Source organism: Conger conger, chromosome 10 (assembly GCF_963514075.1).
Source record: "Conger conger chromosome 10, fConCon1.1, whole genome shotgun sequence".
NCBI lineage: Eukaryota > Metazoa > Chordata > Actinopteri > Anguilliformes > Congridae > Conger > Conger conger.
In genome coordinates, this window is record NC_083769.1 from 4,250,001 (window position 1) to 4,265,608 (window position 15,608).

The 15,608-nt window shown below is 50.3% G+C and overlaps 1 protein-coding gene across 1 annotated transcript in view; it reads left to right on the forward strand.

Moving 5' to 3' along the window:
• The window catches only part of cacna1fb (calcium channel, voltage-dependent, L type, alpha 1F subunit), a 77,099-nt gene that overhangs the window by 22,811 nt on the left and 38,680 nt on the right, over window positions 1–15,608 (forward strand). Inside the window, exons 7-19 of the mRNA XM_061257493.1 lie at window positions 1,196–1,392; window positions 3,032–3,135; window positions 3,795–3,943; window positions 4,205–4,279; window positions 4,425–4,506; window positions 7,499–7,525; window positions 9,040–9,200; window positions 10,076–10,301; window positions 10,631–10,838; window positions 13,498–13,618; window positions 14,389–14,464; window positions 14,957–14,971; window positions 15,033–15,066. Coding sequence (XP_061113477.1) covers window positions 1,196–1,392; window positions 3,032–3,135; window positions 3,795–3,943; window positions 4,205–4,279; window positions 4,425–4,506; window positions 7,499–7,525; window positions 9,040–9,200; window positions 10,076–10,301; window positions 10,631–10,838; window positions 13,498–13,618; window positions 14,389–14,464; window positions 14,957–14,971; window positions 15,033–15,066 — 1,475 coding nt within the window. The remainder of the gene's footprint in view (window positions 1–1,195; window positions 1,393–3,031; window positions 3,136–3,794; window positions 3,944–4,204; window positions 4,280–4,424; window positions 4,507–7,498; window positions 7,526–9,039; window positions 9,201–10,075; window positions 10,302–10,630; window positions 10,839–13,497; window positions 13,619–14,388; window positions 14,465–14,956; window positions 14,972–15,032; window positions 15,067–15,608) is intronic.

The following is a 15,608-nucleotide window of genomic DNA, read 5'->3' on the forward strand; positions in this document are numbered from 1 at the left end:
CACATCTCTACTACACCAGCACACGTCTGCTACACCAGCACAGGTCTGCTCCTACACCAGCACACGTCTCTACTACACCAGCACACGACTCTACTACACCAGCACACGTCTGCTACACCAGCACAGATCTGCTCCTACACCAGCACAGGTCTGCTCCTACACCAGCACACGTCTCTACTACACCAGCACAGGTCTGCTCCTACACCAGCACAGGTCTGCTCCTACACCAGCACAGGTCTGCTACACCAGCACAGGTCTGCTCCTACACCAGCACACGTCTGCTACACCAGCACAGGTCTGCTACACCAGCACAGGTCTGCTCCTACACCAGCACACGTCTCTACTACACCAGCACAGGTCTGCTACATCAGCACACGTCTGCTACACCAGCACACGTCTGCTCCTACACCAGCACAGGTCTGCTCCTACACCAGCACACGTCTCTACTACACCAGCACAGGTCTGCTACATCAGCACACGTCTGCTACACCAGCACAGGTCTGCTACACCAGCACAGGTCTGCTCCTACACCAGCACACGTCTCTACTACACCAGCACAGGTCTGCTACATCAGCACACGTCTGCTACACCAGCACACGTCTGCTCCTACACCAGCACAGGTCTGCTCCTACACCAGCACACGTCTCTACTACACCAGCACAGGTCTGCTACACCAGCACACATCTGCTCCTACACCAGCACAGGTCTGCTCCTACACCAGCACACGTCTCTACTACACCAGCACAGGTCTGCTCCTACACCAGCACAGGTCTGCTCCTACACCAGCACACGTCTCTACTACACCAGCACAGGTCTGCTCCTACACCAGCACAGGTCTGCTCCTACACCAGCACACGCCTGCTCCTACACCAGCACAGGTCTGCTCCTACACCAGCATACGTCTGCTACACCAGCACAGGTCTGCTACACCAGCACAGGTCTGCTACACCAGCACATGTCTGCTCCTACACCAGCATACGTCTACTACTACACCCTCAAACACATGGCCCTTGTACACCAACATCTATCAAACACACTTAAACACACAATTCAGTTTTGCTTTATTGCAGCATTGCTTTGAAACGGTACATTTTTGCATTGTAGGCTTTGTAGCCTTTAGCTTGTCGTTATTTCTGTCATGAATAGCAGGAAGGAATGCGTGCTCGGGTGACGTCTGCGGCTCTTTCTCTTCCAGACATGAATGTGGAGGACGAGCCGGTGCCGTGCGCGTTCGCGGGTCACGGCCGGCAGTGCCTGGTGAACGGCTCTGAGTGCCGGGGGCGGTGGGACGGGCCCAACGGCGGCATCACCAACTTCGACAACTTCTTCTTCGCCATGCTGACGGTCTTCCAGTGCATCACCATGGAGGGCTGGACCGACGTGCTGTATTGGGTAAGGCCCCTATGTGCCTGTCTTTCTGTGTTCCTGTTCCTGTGTTTCTGTGTTTCTGTGTCAGTGTGTCTCTGTTCACCTGTGTTCCTGTGTCACTGAGTGCCTGTGTTTCTTTTTCCGTGTGCCTGTGTTTCTGTTCCTGTGTGCCTGTTTTTCTGTTCCTGTGTGCCTGTGTTTCGGTTCCTGTGTTCCTGTGTTCCTGTGTGCTCGTGTTCCTGTGTTTCTGTTCCTGTGTCTCTGTTCCTGTGTCTTTGTGTGCCTGTGTTTCTGTGTCCCAGTGTGAGTGTGTGCCTGCGTGTCTGTGTCCCTGTGCCTTTGTATGCCTGTTCACCTGTGTTCCTGTGTCTGCTTTGGCTGTTTGATATCTCTCTCTCTCTCAAATTCAAATTCCAATGACTTTATTAGGTAAACCTGTACACCAGCTTGTTAATGCAAATATTTCATCAGCCAATGTATGGCAGCAACTTAATGAATAAAATAATGCAGTCGTGGTCAGGTGGTTCAGTTGTATTTCAGACCAAATGTCAGAATAGGGAAGAAATGTGATCTAATGTGACTTTGACTGTGGAATGATTGCTGGTGCCAGACAGACTGATTTGCATATCTGCAAATTCATGCACAACAGTCTCTAGAGTTTGCAGGGAATGGTGTGGCAAACAAAACACATCCAGTGAGCAGCAGTTCTGCGGGCAAAAATGCGTTAATGAGAGGTCAGAGGACTGGTCGAAGCTGACAGGAAGGTGACAGTGATGCAAATAACCTCATATTACAACAGTGGTATGCAGAAGAGCATCTCTGAACACACATTAGAACAGTGGTATGCAGAAGAGCATCTCTGAACACACATTAGAACAGTGGTATGCAGAAGAGCATCTCTGAACACACATTAGAACAGTGGTATGCAGAAGAGCATCTCTGAACACACATTAGAACAGTGGTATGCAGAAGAGCATCTCTGAACACACATTACAACAGTGGTATGCAGAAGAGCATCTCTAAACACACATTACAACAGTGGTATGCAGAAGAGCATCTCTGAACACAAATAACCACACATTACAACAGTGGTATGCAGAAGAGCATCTCTGAACACACAATGTGTCAAACCTCTTAAGTGGATAGGCTACAGTAGCAGAATACCAATAAGTCAAAAGAATAAGTGTAATAAATACCTAATAGTGCTCGCTGAGTGTACATTGCCAAAGCGTCCACAGACATAAAGAAATGACAGACAAGTACGAGGCAATAGCAAATTGAACTACAGTACACAAAAAAGACAAGCACATAGAGTTGCACATGGATTCTGAAAGGCCTTTTTTCTGTGTATCCATGCTAGATACTGTCCTTTGTGACAAGTGGGGATAGACTGTGCTGCCAAAGCAACACATTCCATCCTCTCCCCCGAGAGGAATGGTCTCTCTTCCGCTGACCGTGTCCCAAATTGAGGGCCATTATTTTATTTTATAGAAGTACCAGGTTCTTGCCTCACTGTATTTTACGCATTTTGTGAGGACACTAACTGTGCCCACCTAACAGAGTCAGCACAACCTATCCTCTCTGCGCAGCCCGGTCTGCCAGCATCTACTGGTCTCAGTGCCCGGGTCGTGCTGAATGCTGATGTTTCTCACTCTCCCTTCAGATGAATGATGCTATTGGCTTTGAGCTGCCTTGGGTCTACTTTGTCAGCCTGGTCATCTTTGGCTCTTTCTTTGTGCTCAACCTCGTGTTGGGTGTACTGAGCGGGTAAGTGTGTGTGTGTGTGTGTGTGTGTGTGTGTGTGGGTATGGGTGTTTGCGCATGTGGGTGTATCTGTGTGTGAGTCCATTTGTGTGACTGTGTGTCTGTCTGTGTGTGAGTCCATGTGTGTGCCTGTGTGTGTGTGTGACTGTGTGTGTGGGTGTGTGAGTCCATGTGTGTGACTGTGTGTGTGTCTGTGTGTGAGTCCATGTGTGTGCCTGTGTGTGTGTGTGACTGTGTGTGTGGGTGTGTGTGTGTGTGTGAGTGTGTCTGTGTGTGAGTCCATGTGTGTGACTGTGTGTGTATGTGACTGTGTGTGTGTGTGTGTGAGTGTGTCTGTGTGTGAGTCTATGTGTGTGTGTGTGTGTGACTGTGTGTGTGTGTGTGTGTGACTGTGAGTGTGTGTGTGACTATGTGTGTGACTGTGTGTGTGGGTGTGTGTGTGTGAGTGTGTCTGTGTGTGAGTACATGTGTGTGACTGTGTGTGTGTGTGGGTGTGTGTGTGGTTGCGTGCATGTGCGTGTGTGTGTGTGTGTGTGTGTGTGTGTGTGTGTGTGTGCATGTGCGTGTGTGTGTGTGTGTGTGTGTGTGTGTGCATGTGCGTGTGTGTGTGTGCATGTGCGTGTGTGTGTGTGTGTGTGTGTAACAGGCTGTTGTCTCTACAGAGAGTTCTCTAAGGAGCGGGAGAAGGCGAAGGCTCGGGGGGACTTCCAGAAGCTGCGGGAGAAGCAGCAGCTGGAGGAGGACCTGTGCGGGTACATGGAGTGGATCACTCAGGCCGAGGACGCCGAGGACGACGATGAGTGCAGCCCACGTGAGTGCAGCCCTGCCCAGCCTGTGACTCCCCACTCACTGCTGCTCTCTCTCCTCACTCTGACTCACTGCTGCTCTCTCTCCTCACTCTGACTCACTGCTGTTCTCTCTCCTCACTCTGACTCACTGCTGCTCTCTCTCCTCACTCTGACTCACTGCTGCTCTCTCTTCACTCTGACTCATTGCTGCTCTCTCCCTCCTCACTCTGACTCATTGCTGCTCTCTCCCTCCTCACTCTGACTCACTGCTGCTCTCTCTGCAGGTTTCACATTGGGGGACCTGTCTGATAAGAAGAGAGGAAAGTTTGGCTGGTTCAGTCATTCCAATGAAACACATGGTATTTGTCTCTTTTTCTCTGTTTTCTCTTTTGTCTCTTTCTCATCGTTCACTAACTTTAGCTGAGTAAAAGCACTGTGTTTAGCACTGACGAACACATCTTTTGCAGCACTGCTTTATGTATCTCATGTGTCTCATTAATTTAGCAAGTCTTCCCGCCAGCGAGACAGCATCCGAGAACACTGAGAACATTGATGAAGAACACACTGACTGCTGCGCAGCCTGCTGGTAACACCCTGAACACTCTACTCCAACCTGAACACTCTACTCCAACCTGAACACTCTACTCCAACCTGAACACACTACCCCAACCTGAACACTCTACTCCAACCTGAACACTCTACCCCAACCTGAACACTCTACTCCAACCTGAACACTCTACTCCAACCTGAACACTCTACCCCAACCTGAACACTCTACCCCAACCTGAACACTCTACTCCAACCTGAACACTCTACCCCAACCTGAACACTCTACTCCAACCTGAACACTCTACCCCAACCTGAACACACTACCCCAACCTGAACACTCTACTCCAACCTGAACACTCTACCCCAACCTGAACACTCTACTCCAACCTGAACACTCTACTCCAACCTGAACACTCTACTCCAACCTGAACACTCTACCCCAACCTGAACACTCTACTCCAACCTGAACACTCTACTCCAACCTGAACACTCTACTCCAACCTGAACACTCTACCCCAACCTGAACACTCTACTCCAACCTGAACACACTACTCCAACCTGAACACTCTACTCCAACCTGAACACTCTACCCCAACCTGAACACACTACTCCAACCTGAACACTCTACCCCAACCTGAACACTCTACTCCAACCTGAACACACTACTCCAACCTGAACACTCTACTCCAACCTGAACACTCTACTCCAACCTGAACACTCTACCCCAACCTGAACACACTACTCCAACCTGAACACTCTACCCCAACCTGAACACTCTACTCCAACCTGAACACTCTACCCCAACCTGAACACACTACCCCAACCTGAACACTCTACTCCAACCTGAACACTCTACCCCAACCTGAACACTCTACCCCAACCTGAACACTCTACTCCAACCTGAACACTCTACCTCAACCTGAACACACTACCCCAACCTGAACACACTACCCCAACCTGAACACTCTACCCCAACCTGAACACTCTACTCCAACCTGAACACACTGCTCCAACCTAAACACTCTACCCCAACCTGAACACTCTACTCCAACCTGAACACTCTACCCCAACCTGAACACTCTACTCCAACCTGAACACACTACTCCAACCTGAACACTCTACTCCAACCTGAACACTCTACTCCAACCTGAACACTCTACCCCAACCTGAACACACTACTCCAACCTGAACACTCTACCCCAACCTGAACACTCTACCCCAACCTGAACACTCTACCCCAACCTGAACACACTACCCCAACCTGAACACTCTACTCCAACCTGAACACTCTACCCCAACCTGAACACTCTACCCCAACCTGAACACTCTACCCCAACCTGAACACTCTACTCCAACCTGAACACTCTACCCCAACCTGAACACACTACCCCAACCTGAACACTCTACCCCAACCTGAACACTCTACTCCAACCTGAACACACTGCTCCAACCTAAACACTCTACCCCAACCTGAACACTCTACTCCAACCTGAACACTCTACTCCAATCTGAACACTCTACCCCAACCTGAACACTCTACTCCAACCTGAACACTCTACCCCAACCTGAACACTCTACTCCAACCTGAACACTCTACCCCAACCTGAACACTCTACTCCAACCTGAACACACTACCCCAACCTGAACACTCTACTCCAACCTGAACACTCTACCCCAACCTGAACACTCTACCCCAACCTGAACACTCTACTCCAACCTGAACACTCTACCCCAACCTGAACACACTACTCCAACCTGAACACTCTACTCCAACCTGAACACTCTACTCCAACCTGAACACTCTACCCCAACCTGAACACTCTACTCCAACCTGAACACTCTACCCCAACCTGAACACTCTACTCCAACCTGAACACTCTACCCCAACCTGAACACTCTACTCCAACCTGAACACTCTACCCCAACCTGAACACTCTACCCCAACCTGAACACTCTACCCCAACCTGAACACTCTACCCCAACCTGAACACTCTACCCCAACCTGAACACTCTACTCCAACCTGAACACTCTACCCCAACCTGAACACTCTACTCCAACCTGAACACTGTACTCCAACCTGAACACTGTACTCCAACCTGAACACTCTACTCCAACCTGAACACTCTACCCCAACCTGAACACTCTACTCCAACCTGAACACTCTACCCCAACCTGAACACTCTACCCCAACCTGAACACACAACCCCAACCTGAACACACTACCCCAACCTGAACACTCTACTCCAACCTGAACACTCTACTCCAACCTGAACACTCTACTCCAACCTGAACACTCTACCCAGACCTGAACACTCTATCCCAACCTGAACACTCTACTCCAATCTGAACACTCTACCCCAACCTGAACACTCTACTCCAACCTGAACACTCTACCCCAACCTGAACACTCTACCCCAACCTGAACACTCTACTCCAACCTGAACACTCTACCCCAACCTGAACACTCTACTCCAACCTGAACACACTACTCCAGCCTGAACGCACTACTCAAACCTGAACACTCTACCCCAACCTGAACACACTACTCCAGCCTGAACGCACTACTCAAACCTGAACACTCTAGCCCAACCTGAACACTCTAGCCCAACCTGAACACTCTACCCCAACCTGAACACACTACTCCAACCTGAACACACTACTCCAGCCTGAACGCACTACTCAAACCTGAACACTCTAGCCCAACCTGAACACACTGCTCCAACCTGAACACTCTACCCCAACCTGAACACTCTACCCCAACCTGAACAGTCTACTCCTGCCTGAATACTCTCCCTGCACCTGAACACTACCCCAACATAAACACTCTACCCCCCGAACACTCTACCCCCTCCTTACTGTAACACTCTACCCCCACCTGAATATACTACCCCTTTCTGAATGCCACTTAGGTTCAGGTTTTGAAGAATACATGACTCACCAAGGATAATTATGTATGGATAGATATGTATTTGTTCATTTTTGTTGAATCTCATTTTTACATTTTATTTATTTTCAATATTGCTGCCAGTGCTCGGATTATGAAAAACCGTCTATGGTGAGTCAGATGTGGGCGTGCATTATATAATTAATAATATTGAGTGTGTGCTTATGTGGGGTGCTCTTAGCATGTATTGCTGTTTGGCTCGGTTGGGCTGTGGGATCCTGTTAATGTGTCCTAATGCGAGGTCTTGTTAACATAGTGGAGTCCCATTAGTGAGTGTTATCAGGCCTTGGCAACTTGGTGTGAAAATTGCTTTAAAACCAAAGAAAAACGTGTCCGTCAAGGGGCCCTGCTGGACAGAGGACAATTGACTTCTAAGTCAGACTGTCCAAATCCGGACATCTGGCCACCCTGCATGGGGTCTTGTTTGCACTCTTAGCACATGGGGCACTCTTAGCACAATGTTAATGCATGAGGCACTGTTAGCATGAGGGGTCTTGTTAGCGCATGGGGCACTGTTAGCATGCAGGGTCTGGTTAGCGCATGGGGCACTGTTAGCATGCAGGGTCTGGTTAGCGCATGGGGCACTGTTAGCACATGGGGCACTGTTAGCATGCAGGGTCTGGTTAGCGCATGGGGCACTGTTAGCGCATGGGGCACTGTAAGCACATGGGGCACTGTTAGCACATGGGGCACTGTTAGCACAATGTTAATGCATGAGGCACTGTTAGCATGAGGGGTCTTGTTAGCGCATGGGACACTGTTAGCATGCAGGGTCTGGTTAGTGTATGGGGCACTGTTAGCACATGGGGCACGGTTAGCATGCAGGGTCTGGTTAGTGTATGGGGCACTGTTAGCACATGGGGCACTGTTAGCATGCAGGGTCTGGTTAGTGTATGGGGCACTGTTAGCATGCAGGGTCTGGTTAGTGTATGGGGCACTGTTAGCACATGGGGCACTGTTAGCATGCAGGGTCTGGTTAGTGTATGGGGCACTGTTAGCACATGGAGCACGGTTAGCATGCAGGGTCTGGTTAGTGTATGGGGCACTGTTAGCACATGGGGCACTGTTAGCATGCAGGGTCTGGTTAGTGTATGGGGCACTGTTAGCACATGGGGCACGGTTAGCATGCAGGGTCTGGTTAGTGTATGGGGCACTGTTAGCACATGGGGCACGGTTAGCATGCAGGGTCTGGTTAGTGTATGGGGCACTGTTAGCACATGGGGCACTGTTAGCATGCAGGGTCTGGTTAGTGTATGGGGCACTGTTAGCACATGAGGCACGGTTAGCATGCAGGGTCTGGTTAGTGTATGGGGCACTGTTAGCACATGGGGCACTGTTAGCATGCAGGGTCTGGTTAGTGTATGGGGCACTGTTAGCACATGTGGGGCACGGTTTTTATTTCTTTTTTCTTTTTTCTCTTCAAACCGCAACACTCACATGTATGGACAAACCCCTTAACTAGCCAAAGACTGCTTCCCTAGCCAAACAAAAAATACTGATACACAGAAAGTAAATCACAGAAAGACAACACTTAAGGTTCACAGGGAGGTAGGGAGGGACGGGGAGAGGTGCTGCTTGAAGAGGTGCCCTTTTCGCGCACGCTGACCCGGGACTGTCTTGTTCAGCCGTATAATGCGTCGCTGGAATCGCGCCAGCCGCAGGAGGTGCCGTGTTGCGGTGAAGTCCGTCACCTTCTACTGGCTGGTGCTGCTCCTCGTCTTCCTCAACACCGTCACCAGTGCCTCCGAGCACTACAACCAGCCCATCTGGCTCACAGAGGTCCAGGGTGGGTACTGCCCTCTGCACATATCTCTGCACTCTGCTCATATCTCTGCACTCTGCTCATATCTCTGCACTCTGCTCATATCTCTGCCCCACCGTGTCTGCCTCACTGTGTCTGCCTCACTGTGTCTGCACCACTGTGTCTGCCCCACCCCAAAGATGTATCTGTGCCACCAAGTTTTAGCGCATCTCTCCACCGCCCCAAAGCTGCGTGTCTCTGTTACTGGTAGAAATTATGAATGGCTTTGCTAATTATAATCAGTTCAGTACAAGATTCTAGATTTGTTCAAAAAGATTCATTCGGGGGGTCGCGATGGCGCAACAGGCTAAGATGCGGCAGATTGCGGTTGCAGTTCACTGCAGTTGCACACCGGGGACCGGGGTTTGATTCCCGGTCCTGCCAAAAGCCAAGTTTGGCCGGCTCATGTGCAGCGGCATTAATTGGCTCGCCCCTCCAGAGGGAGGGCCTTGGCAGGGTTCGCTGATCGCCGTACAATAAGCTCCCCGGACGCCTTGGAACCACGGACACGATTAGAGAGATGAGACGTCTTGGAGAAGGCGTGTCGCTGTTCCTCGGCCTGCCAGGGGGCGGGGTGTGGACGTTGTATCTAACACTCACTCAAATTTAATTATAGGGGGGTTACAATTGGCTACTAAATTGGGAGAAAAAGGGAAAAATCTGAAATAAATTATAAAAAACAAAAAAAACGATTAATTTGATTCATACTGCCCAACACTAATCTCTGTCCCACCCAAAACTGTGTGTGTACCACCCAGTAACTGTGTGTTTGTTCCACCCAAAACTATCCAAAATGGTGCATCACTACACCACCCAAAGCTGTGTGCACTGCCCAACAGCTCTCTCTCTCCCCCCTGCAGAAATAGCCAATAAGGTGCTGCTGTCTCTGTTCACGGTGGAGATGCTGCTGAAGATGTACAGTCTGGGGCTGCAGGTGTACTTCGTGGCCTTCTTCAACCGCTTCGACTGCTTCGTGGTGTGCGGGGGCATCGTGGAGACCATCCTGGTGGAGCTGGAGATCATGCCCCCGCTGGGCATCTCCGTGCTGCGCTGCGTGCGTCTGCTGCGCATATTCAAGGTCACACGGTGTGTTCTGAGGGTTCTGATTGGCTGAAAGGAAAATGCCCAGCATGCTATAGCCGGGACAGATAGGTTGTATGAGACTCCTGACTCAGACAAGATCACAGGGAGCCGGTCCAAAATAAGAGACGGTAGCGCACACTGTTCAGAGAAATGCACTCTGCTTAATGGACAGGGGAGACTGCTCCCTTGAGCAAGGCCCTTAACCCTGCATTGCTCCAGGGGAGGATTGTCTCCTGCTTAGTCTAATCAACTGCACGGAGCGTCTGCCAAATGCCACTAATGTAATGTAAAAGCTGACCCTTGACCTCTGACCCCGGTGTGCCCTTCCCCAGTCACTGGACGGCTCTGTCCAACCTGGTGGCTTCGCTGCTGAACTCCATGAAGTCCATCGCCTCGCTGCTGCTGCTCCTCTTCCTCTTCCTCATCATCTTCGCCCTCCTCGGGATGCAGCTCTTTGGTGGGAAGTTCAACTTCGACGAGACGCAGACCAAGCGCAGCACCTTCGACACGTTCCCTCAGGCCCTGCTTACCTGCTTCCAGGTGACCGAACTCATCCGTGCGCTCGCTTTCCTGCCCTCAACAGCAACCTGGGGGCAGGCAGTCATTGGTGAATCTCCATAAATACCCACCACACACACACATCTTGTACTCAGTATTAAACAGATTATATTTTACCAGCATATACTGTGTGTGTATCCTTGACACATCATATACCAGAGTGACCTTCATTCCTGGTTTGCTGGCTTTTGTTGTTTCTCAGAACTTCATCGATCAATTAAAGCAGGTAATTGCACAGTTAACTCACCTCACCTGGTTTCTTGGGTCTGAATTGGTTGTTAATATTAAGGCGGAAGCAAAAACCAGCACACCCTGTGGCTCTCCACAACCAGGAATTAAGACCGCTGTGATATACAGTACAGACCTGGGTCACATTAAGTCATTGTTTTGGATTCAAATACTTTTCTGTGCTTTACTGAGCTTGTCTGGTGTATTGAAACCTATGAAACACACTCAAAAAGTACACTCAATTGCACCAGGCAAGATCAATTGAACACAGAAACGTATTTGAAGCCAAAACATTTACTTTGACCCAGGTCTGAATTACAGTGTAACCTAGCGAAGCACACTGAAACAGTGCTGGGTATTACAATATCAATCCAATGGAAATGGAACATTCTGTGCTTTCTCCACCTGACTGCCTGTATAATTACTGCAGGGTCCTTTACTTCTGCTCTACTGATATAGTTACGTTTTTATCTTCATACATGACCCCGTTAAACTCCTCTATCTTCTATTCTCTCGCTCCTAGCAATTTTGTTTTTCTTTTAATCAGGATTATAACTAGGTATCATTTAAATAATTTAAAATCTGATTTGTATTTTCTTTTTTACTTAATGGTAAGTGTGTTAAAACATTGTTAAAAGACCATTGCAAATCCCTTTCTGTCATTGAAAAAGGCTCACTGGCATGTTGACCCTCTGCCTGTGTTCATAGTCCTTAAATTCGGGTTTCAAAATATACAGTTGATGGACTGACACCCCATTGGTTTTAATTTCCACAGCCACAACATGTTCAACAGCAGTGTGTTTACAGAGAAGGGGGAGGGATAAACAGTGTTGTGGTTTGAGGGTGTCTGTTGCTGCAATTCCTCTCTTGCCCGGGAGAGGTCCGAAACAACCTATTATACCTTTAAGTAACTTCATAGTAACTGAATAGTAAATTGAGTAAAACACAAGTTAATGTGAGACTGGTTGCAGAATGGCGTGTGGCGTGTTTATCCCGGGCAAGGCCTGTTGTGTTGTGTGTATCCCGGGCGAGGCCTGTTGTATTGTGTGTATCCCGGGCGAGGCCTGTTGTATTGTGTGTATCCCGGGCAAGGCCTGTTGTGTTGTGTGTATCCCAGACGAGGCCTGTTGTGTTGTGTGTATCCCGGGCGAGGCCTGTTGTGTTGTGTGTATCCCAGACGAGGCCTGTTGTGTTGTGTGTATCCCGGGCGAGGCCTGTTGTATTGTGTGTATCCCGGGCGAGGCCTGTTGTATTGTGTGTATCCCGGGCGAGGCCTGTTGTATTGTGTGTATCCCGGGCGAGGCCTGTTGTATTGTGTGTATCCCAGACGAGGCCTGTTGTATTGTGTGTATCCCGGGCGAGGCCTGTTGTGTTGTGTGTATCCCGGGCGAGGCCTGTTGTGTTGTGTGTATCCTGGACGAGGCCTGTTGTGTTGTGTGTATCCCGGGCGAGGCCTGTTGTGTTGTGTGTATCCCGGGCGAGGCCTGTTGTGTTGTGTGTATCCCGGGCGAGGCCTGTTGTGTTGTGTGTATCCCAGACGAGGCCTGTTGTGTTGTGTGTATCCCGGACGAGGCCTGTTGTGTTGTGTGTATCCCGGGCGAGGCCTGTTGTGTTGTGTGTATCCCGGGCGAGGCCTGTTGTGTTGTGTGTATCCCAGACGAGGCCTGTTGTGTTGTGTGTATCCCGGGCGAGGCCTGTTGTGTTGTGTGTATCCCAGACGAGGCCTGTTGTGTTGTGTGTATCCCGGGCGAGGCCTGTTGTGTTGTGTGTATCCCGGGCGAGGCCTGTTGTGTTGTGTGTATCCCAGACGAGGCCTGTTGTGTTGTGTGTATCCCGGGCGAGGCCTGTTGTGTTGTGTGTATCCCAGACGAGGCCTGTTGTGTTGTGTGTATCCCGGGCGAGGCCTGTTGTGTTGTGTGTATCCCGGGCGAGGCCTGTTGTGTTGTGTGTATCCCGGGCGAGGCCTGTTGTGTTGTGTGTATCCCGGGCGAGGCCTGTTGTGTTGTGTGTATCCCGGGCGAGGCCTGTTGTGTTGTGTGTATCCCGGGCGAGGCCTGTTGTGTTGTGTGTATCCCGGGAGAGGCCTGTTGTGTTGTGTGTATCCCGGGCAAGGCCTGTTGTGTTGTGTGTATCCCGGGAGAGGCCTGTTGTGTTGTGTGTATCCCGGGCGAGGCCTGTTGTGTTGTGTGTATCCCGGGCGAGGCCTGTTGTGTTGTGTGTATCCCGGGCGAGGCCTGTTGTGTTGTGTGTATCCCAGACGAGGCCTGTTGTGTTGTGTGTATCCCGGGCGAGGCCTGTTGTGTTGTGTGTATCCCGGGCGAGGCCTGTTGTGTTGTGTGTATCCCGGGCGAGGCCTGTTGGCTGTGGGAGGGTCCGGGCTGAGGAGGCTCTCTTCCTCTCCGTGCGCGTGCAGATCCTGACGGGAGAGGACTGGAACGTGGTGATGTACGACGGCATCATGGCGTATGGCGGGCCCCACTTCCCCGGGATGATCGTCTGCGTGTACTTCGTCATCCTCTTCATCTGCGGAAACTGTATCCCCCATTTCGTCTTCTCGGTCAGCTGTGCTCCTCTCTCCCTCTGCGTCCGCCTGTCTGACTCCTAGCCCTGGCCTGGAACCCCCCCTTGCATGCTTGCTCTTCCTGGTCACGCATCCTGTCGCTACTGGCCCCCCTGTGGAGAAATGAGCTGCCCACTACAGTCAGCCTTGCTGTAAAATCCATCTATGTCCAGCCTGAAATGACCAGCTACCTGCTGTTTCAAAACGTGTGGCCAAACTGTGTTGAGTATGGAGCTGGTCTGAACTGTTCAACCAGTATGGAGCTGGTCTGAACTGGTCAACCAGCTGTTTCAAAACCTAACTTGAGCTGGCCAAACCATGTTGAGTATGGAGCTATTTCCAAGCCTAGCTTGAGCAGTTTCATTATGCAGGGAGGACAGCAGGATCCCTGACCATCCTCTGACGACAGAGAGGTACCTCTACAGATCACATCCTGACCCCCTTTAGCTGTCCTCTTTCTTCCTTTGAATTTCCTTTGGGGGTGTTGGTGTAGTGGCATTTCATTTTGTTGCAATGCATATTGTTGGTATGTTAGGTTAACATTACACAAACTGAATATAAGCAGGCCTTCTGTGCCTGTTTGCTAATATTGCACTTCTGTATTCCTATGACTAACACTGTGGTTCTCATTCTGTGGGTCTCTCTGGACAAGAGTGTCTGCTCAGTGAATGTAATGCAATGAAATGAAATGTAATATCACACTTTATCTTCCGCTGTCTCCATGAGTTCCTTAACGGTTGTTAGACATCCTGCTAAACGTTTTCTTGGCCATCGCCGTGGATAACCTGGCCAGCGGAGATGGAGATGGGAAAAAGAAAAAGTAAGGAGTGAGAGAGGGGAGGAGGAGTGGATGGAGGGAGAGGGGAGGAGGAGTGAGAGGGGAGGAGGAGTGGATGGAGTGAGAGAGGATGAGGAGTGGATGGAGGGAGGGCAGAGGGGGAGTGAGAGAGGAGGAGGAGTGGATGAGGGAGGGCAGAGGGGGAGTGAGAGAGGAGAGGAGGAGTGGATGAGGGAGGGCAGAGGGGGAGTGAGAGAGGAGGAGGAGTGGATGAGGGAGGGCAGAGGGGGAGTGAGAGAGGAGAGGAGGAGTGGATGAGGGAGGGCAGAGGGGGAGTGAGAGGGGAAGAGGAGTGGATGGAGTGAGAGAGGAGGGCAGAGGGTGAGTGAGAGAGGGGAGGAGTGGATGGAGTGAGAGAGGAGGGCAGAGGGGGAGTGAGAGAGAGGAGGAGTGGATGAGGGAGGGCAGAGGGGGAGTGAGAGAGGGGAGGAGTGGATGAAGGAGGGCAGAGGGGGAGTGAGAGAGCGTGTGGAGGTGTAGTGAGGGAGCGTGGGGCACACGTGTGTTCAGATATTCTGTGCTGAGGAACGATGCCACTCTTGTTTTTCAGGGATAAGAAAGAGGCGGAGGTTGAGGAGATCAAGGTAAACATTTTTCTGAAGTAGACAAAGTGTACTCTTGTGGTTCTGCCCAAATCCATGAGTAATATCTCTGTATTCCTCAGTATTAATAGAGTACCCCCTCCAGTATTTACTCTTGTATTTACTGTAGTATTTAGTGTAGAAGGTTATTGATGGCGTAGCCCTTCATATTTAGTATTAGTACAGTAACCCCTCCTATACACTCACTGAACTCTTTATTTGGTATTTATTAAGACTTATTCTTTGACTTATTGGTCTTCTGTTGCCTATCCTCTTAGAGTTATGATGCGTTGTGTGTTCAGAGATGCTCTTCTGCATACCATTGTTATTTGTCACCTTCCTGTCAGCATTGACCGTCTGGCCATTCTCCTCTGACCTTTAACTCACTGGATGTTTGTTGTTTTTCTCACCATTCTTTGCAAACTCTAGAGACTGTTGTGCGTGATCAGCAGTTTCTGAGATACTCAAACCACCCTGTCTAGCACAAATAATTTCACAGTCACTGAGATCACATGTCTTCCTCATCTTGACCACGTCTGCATGGT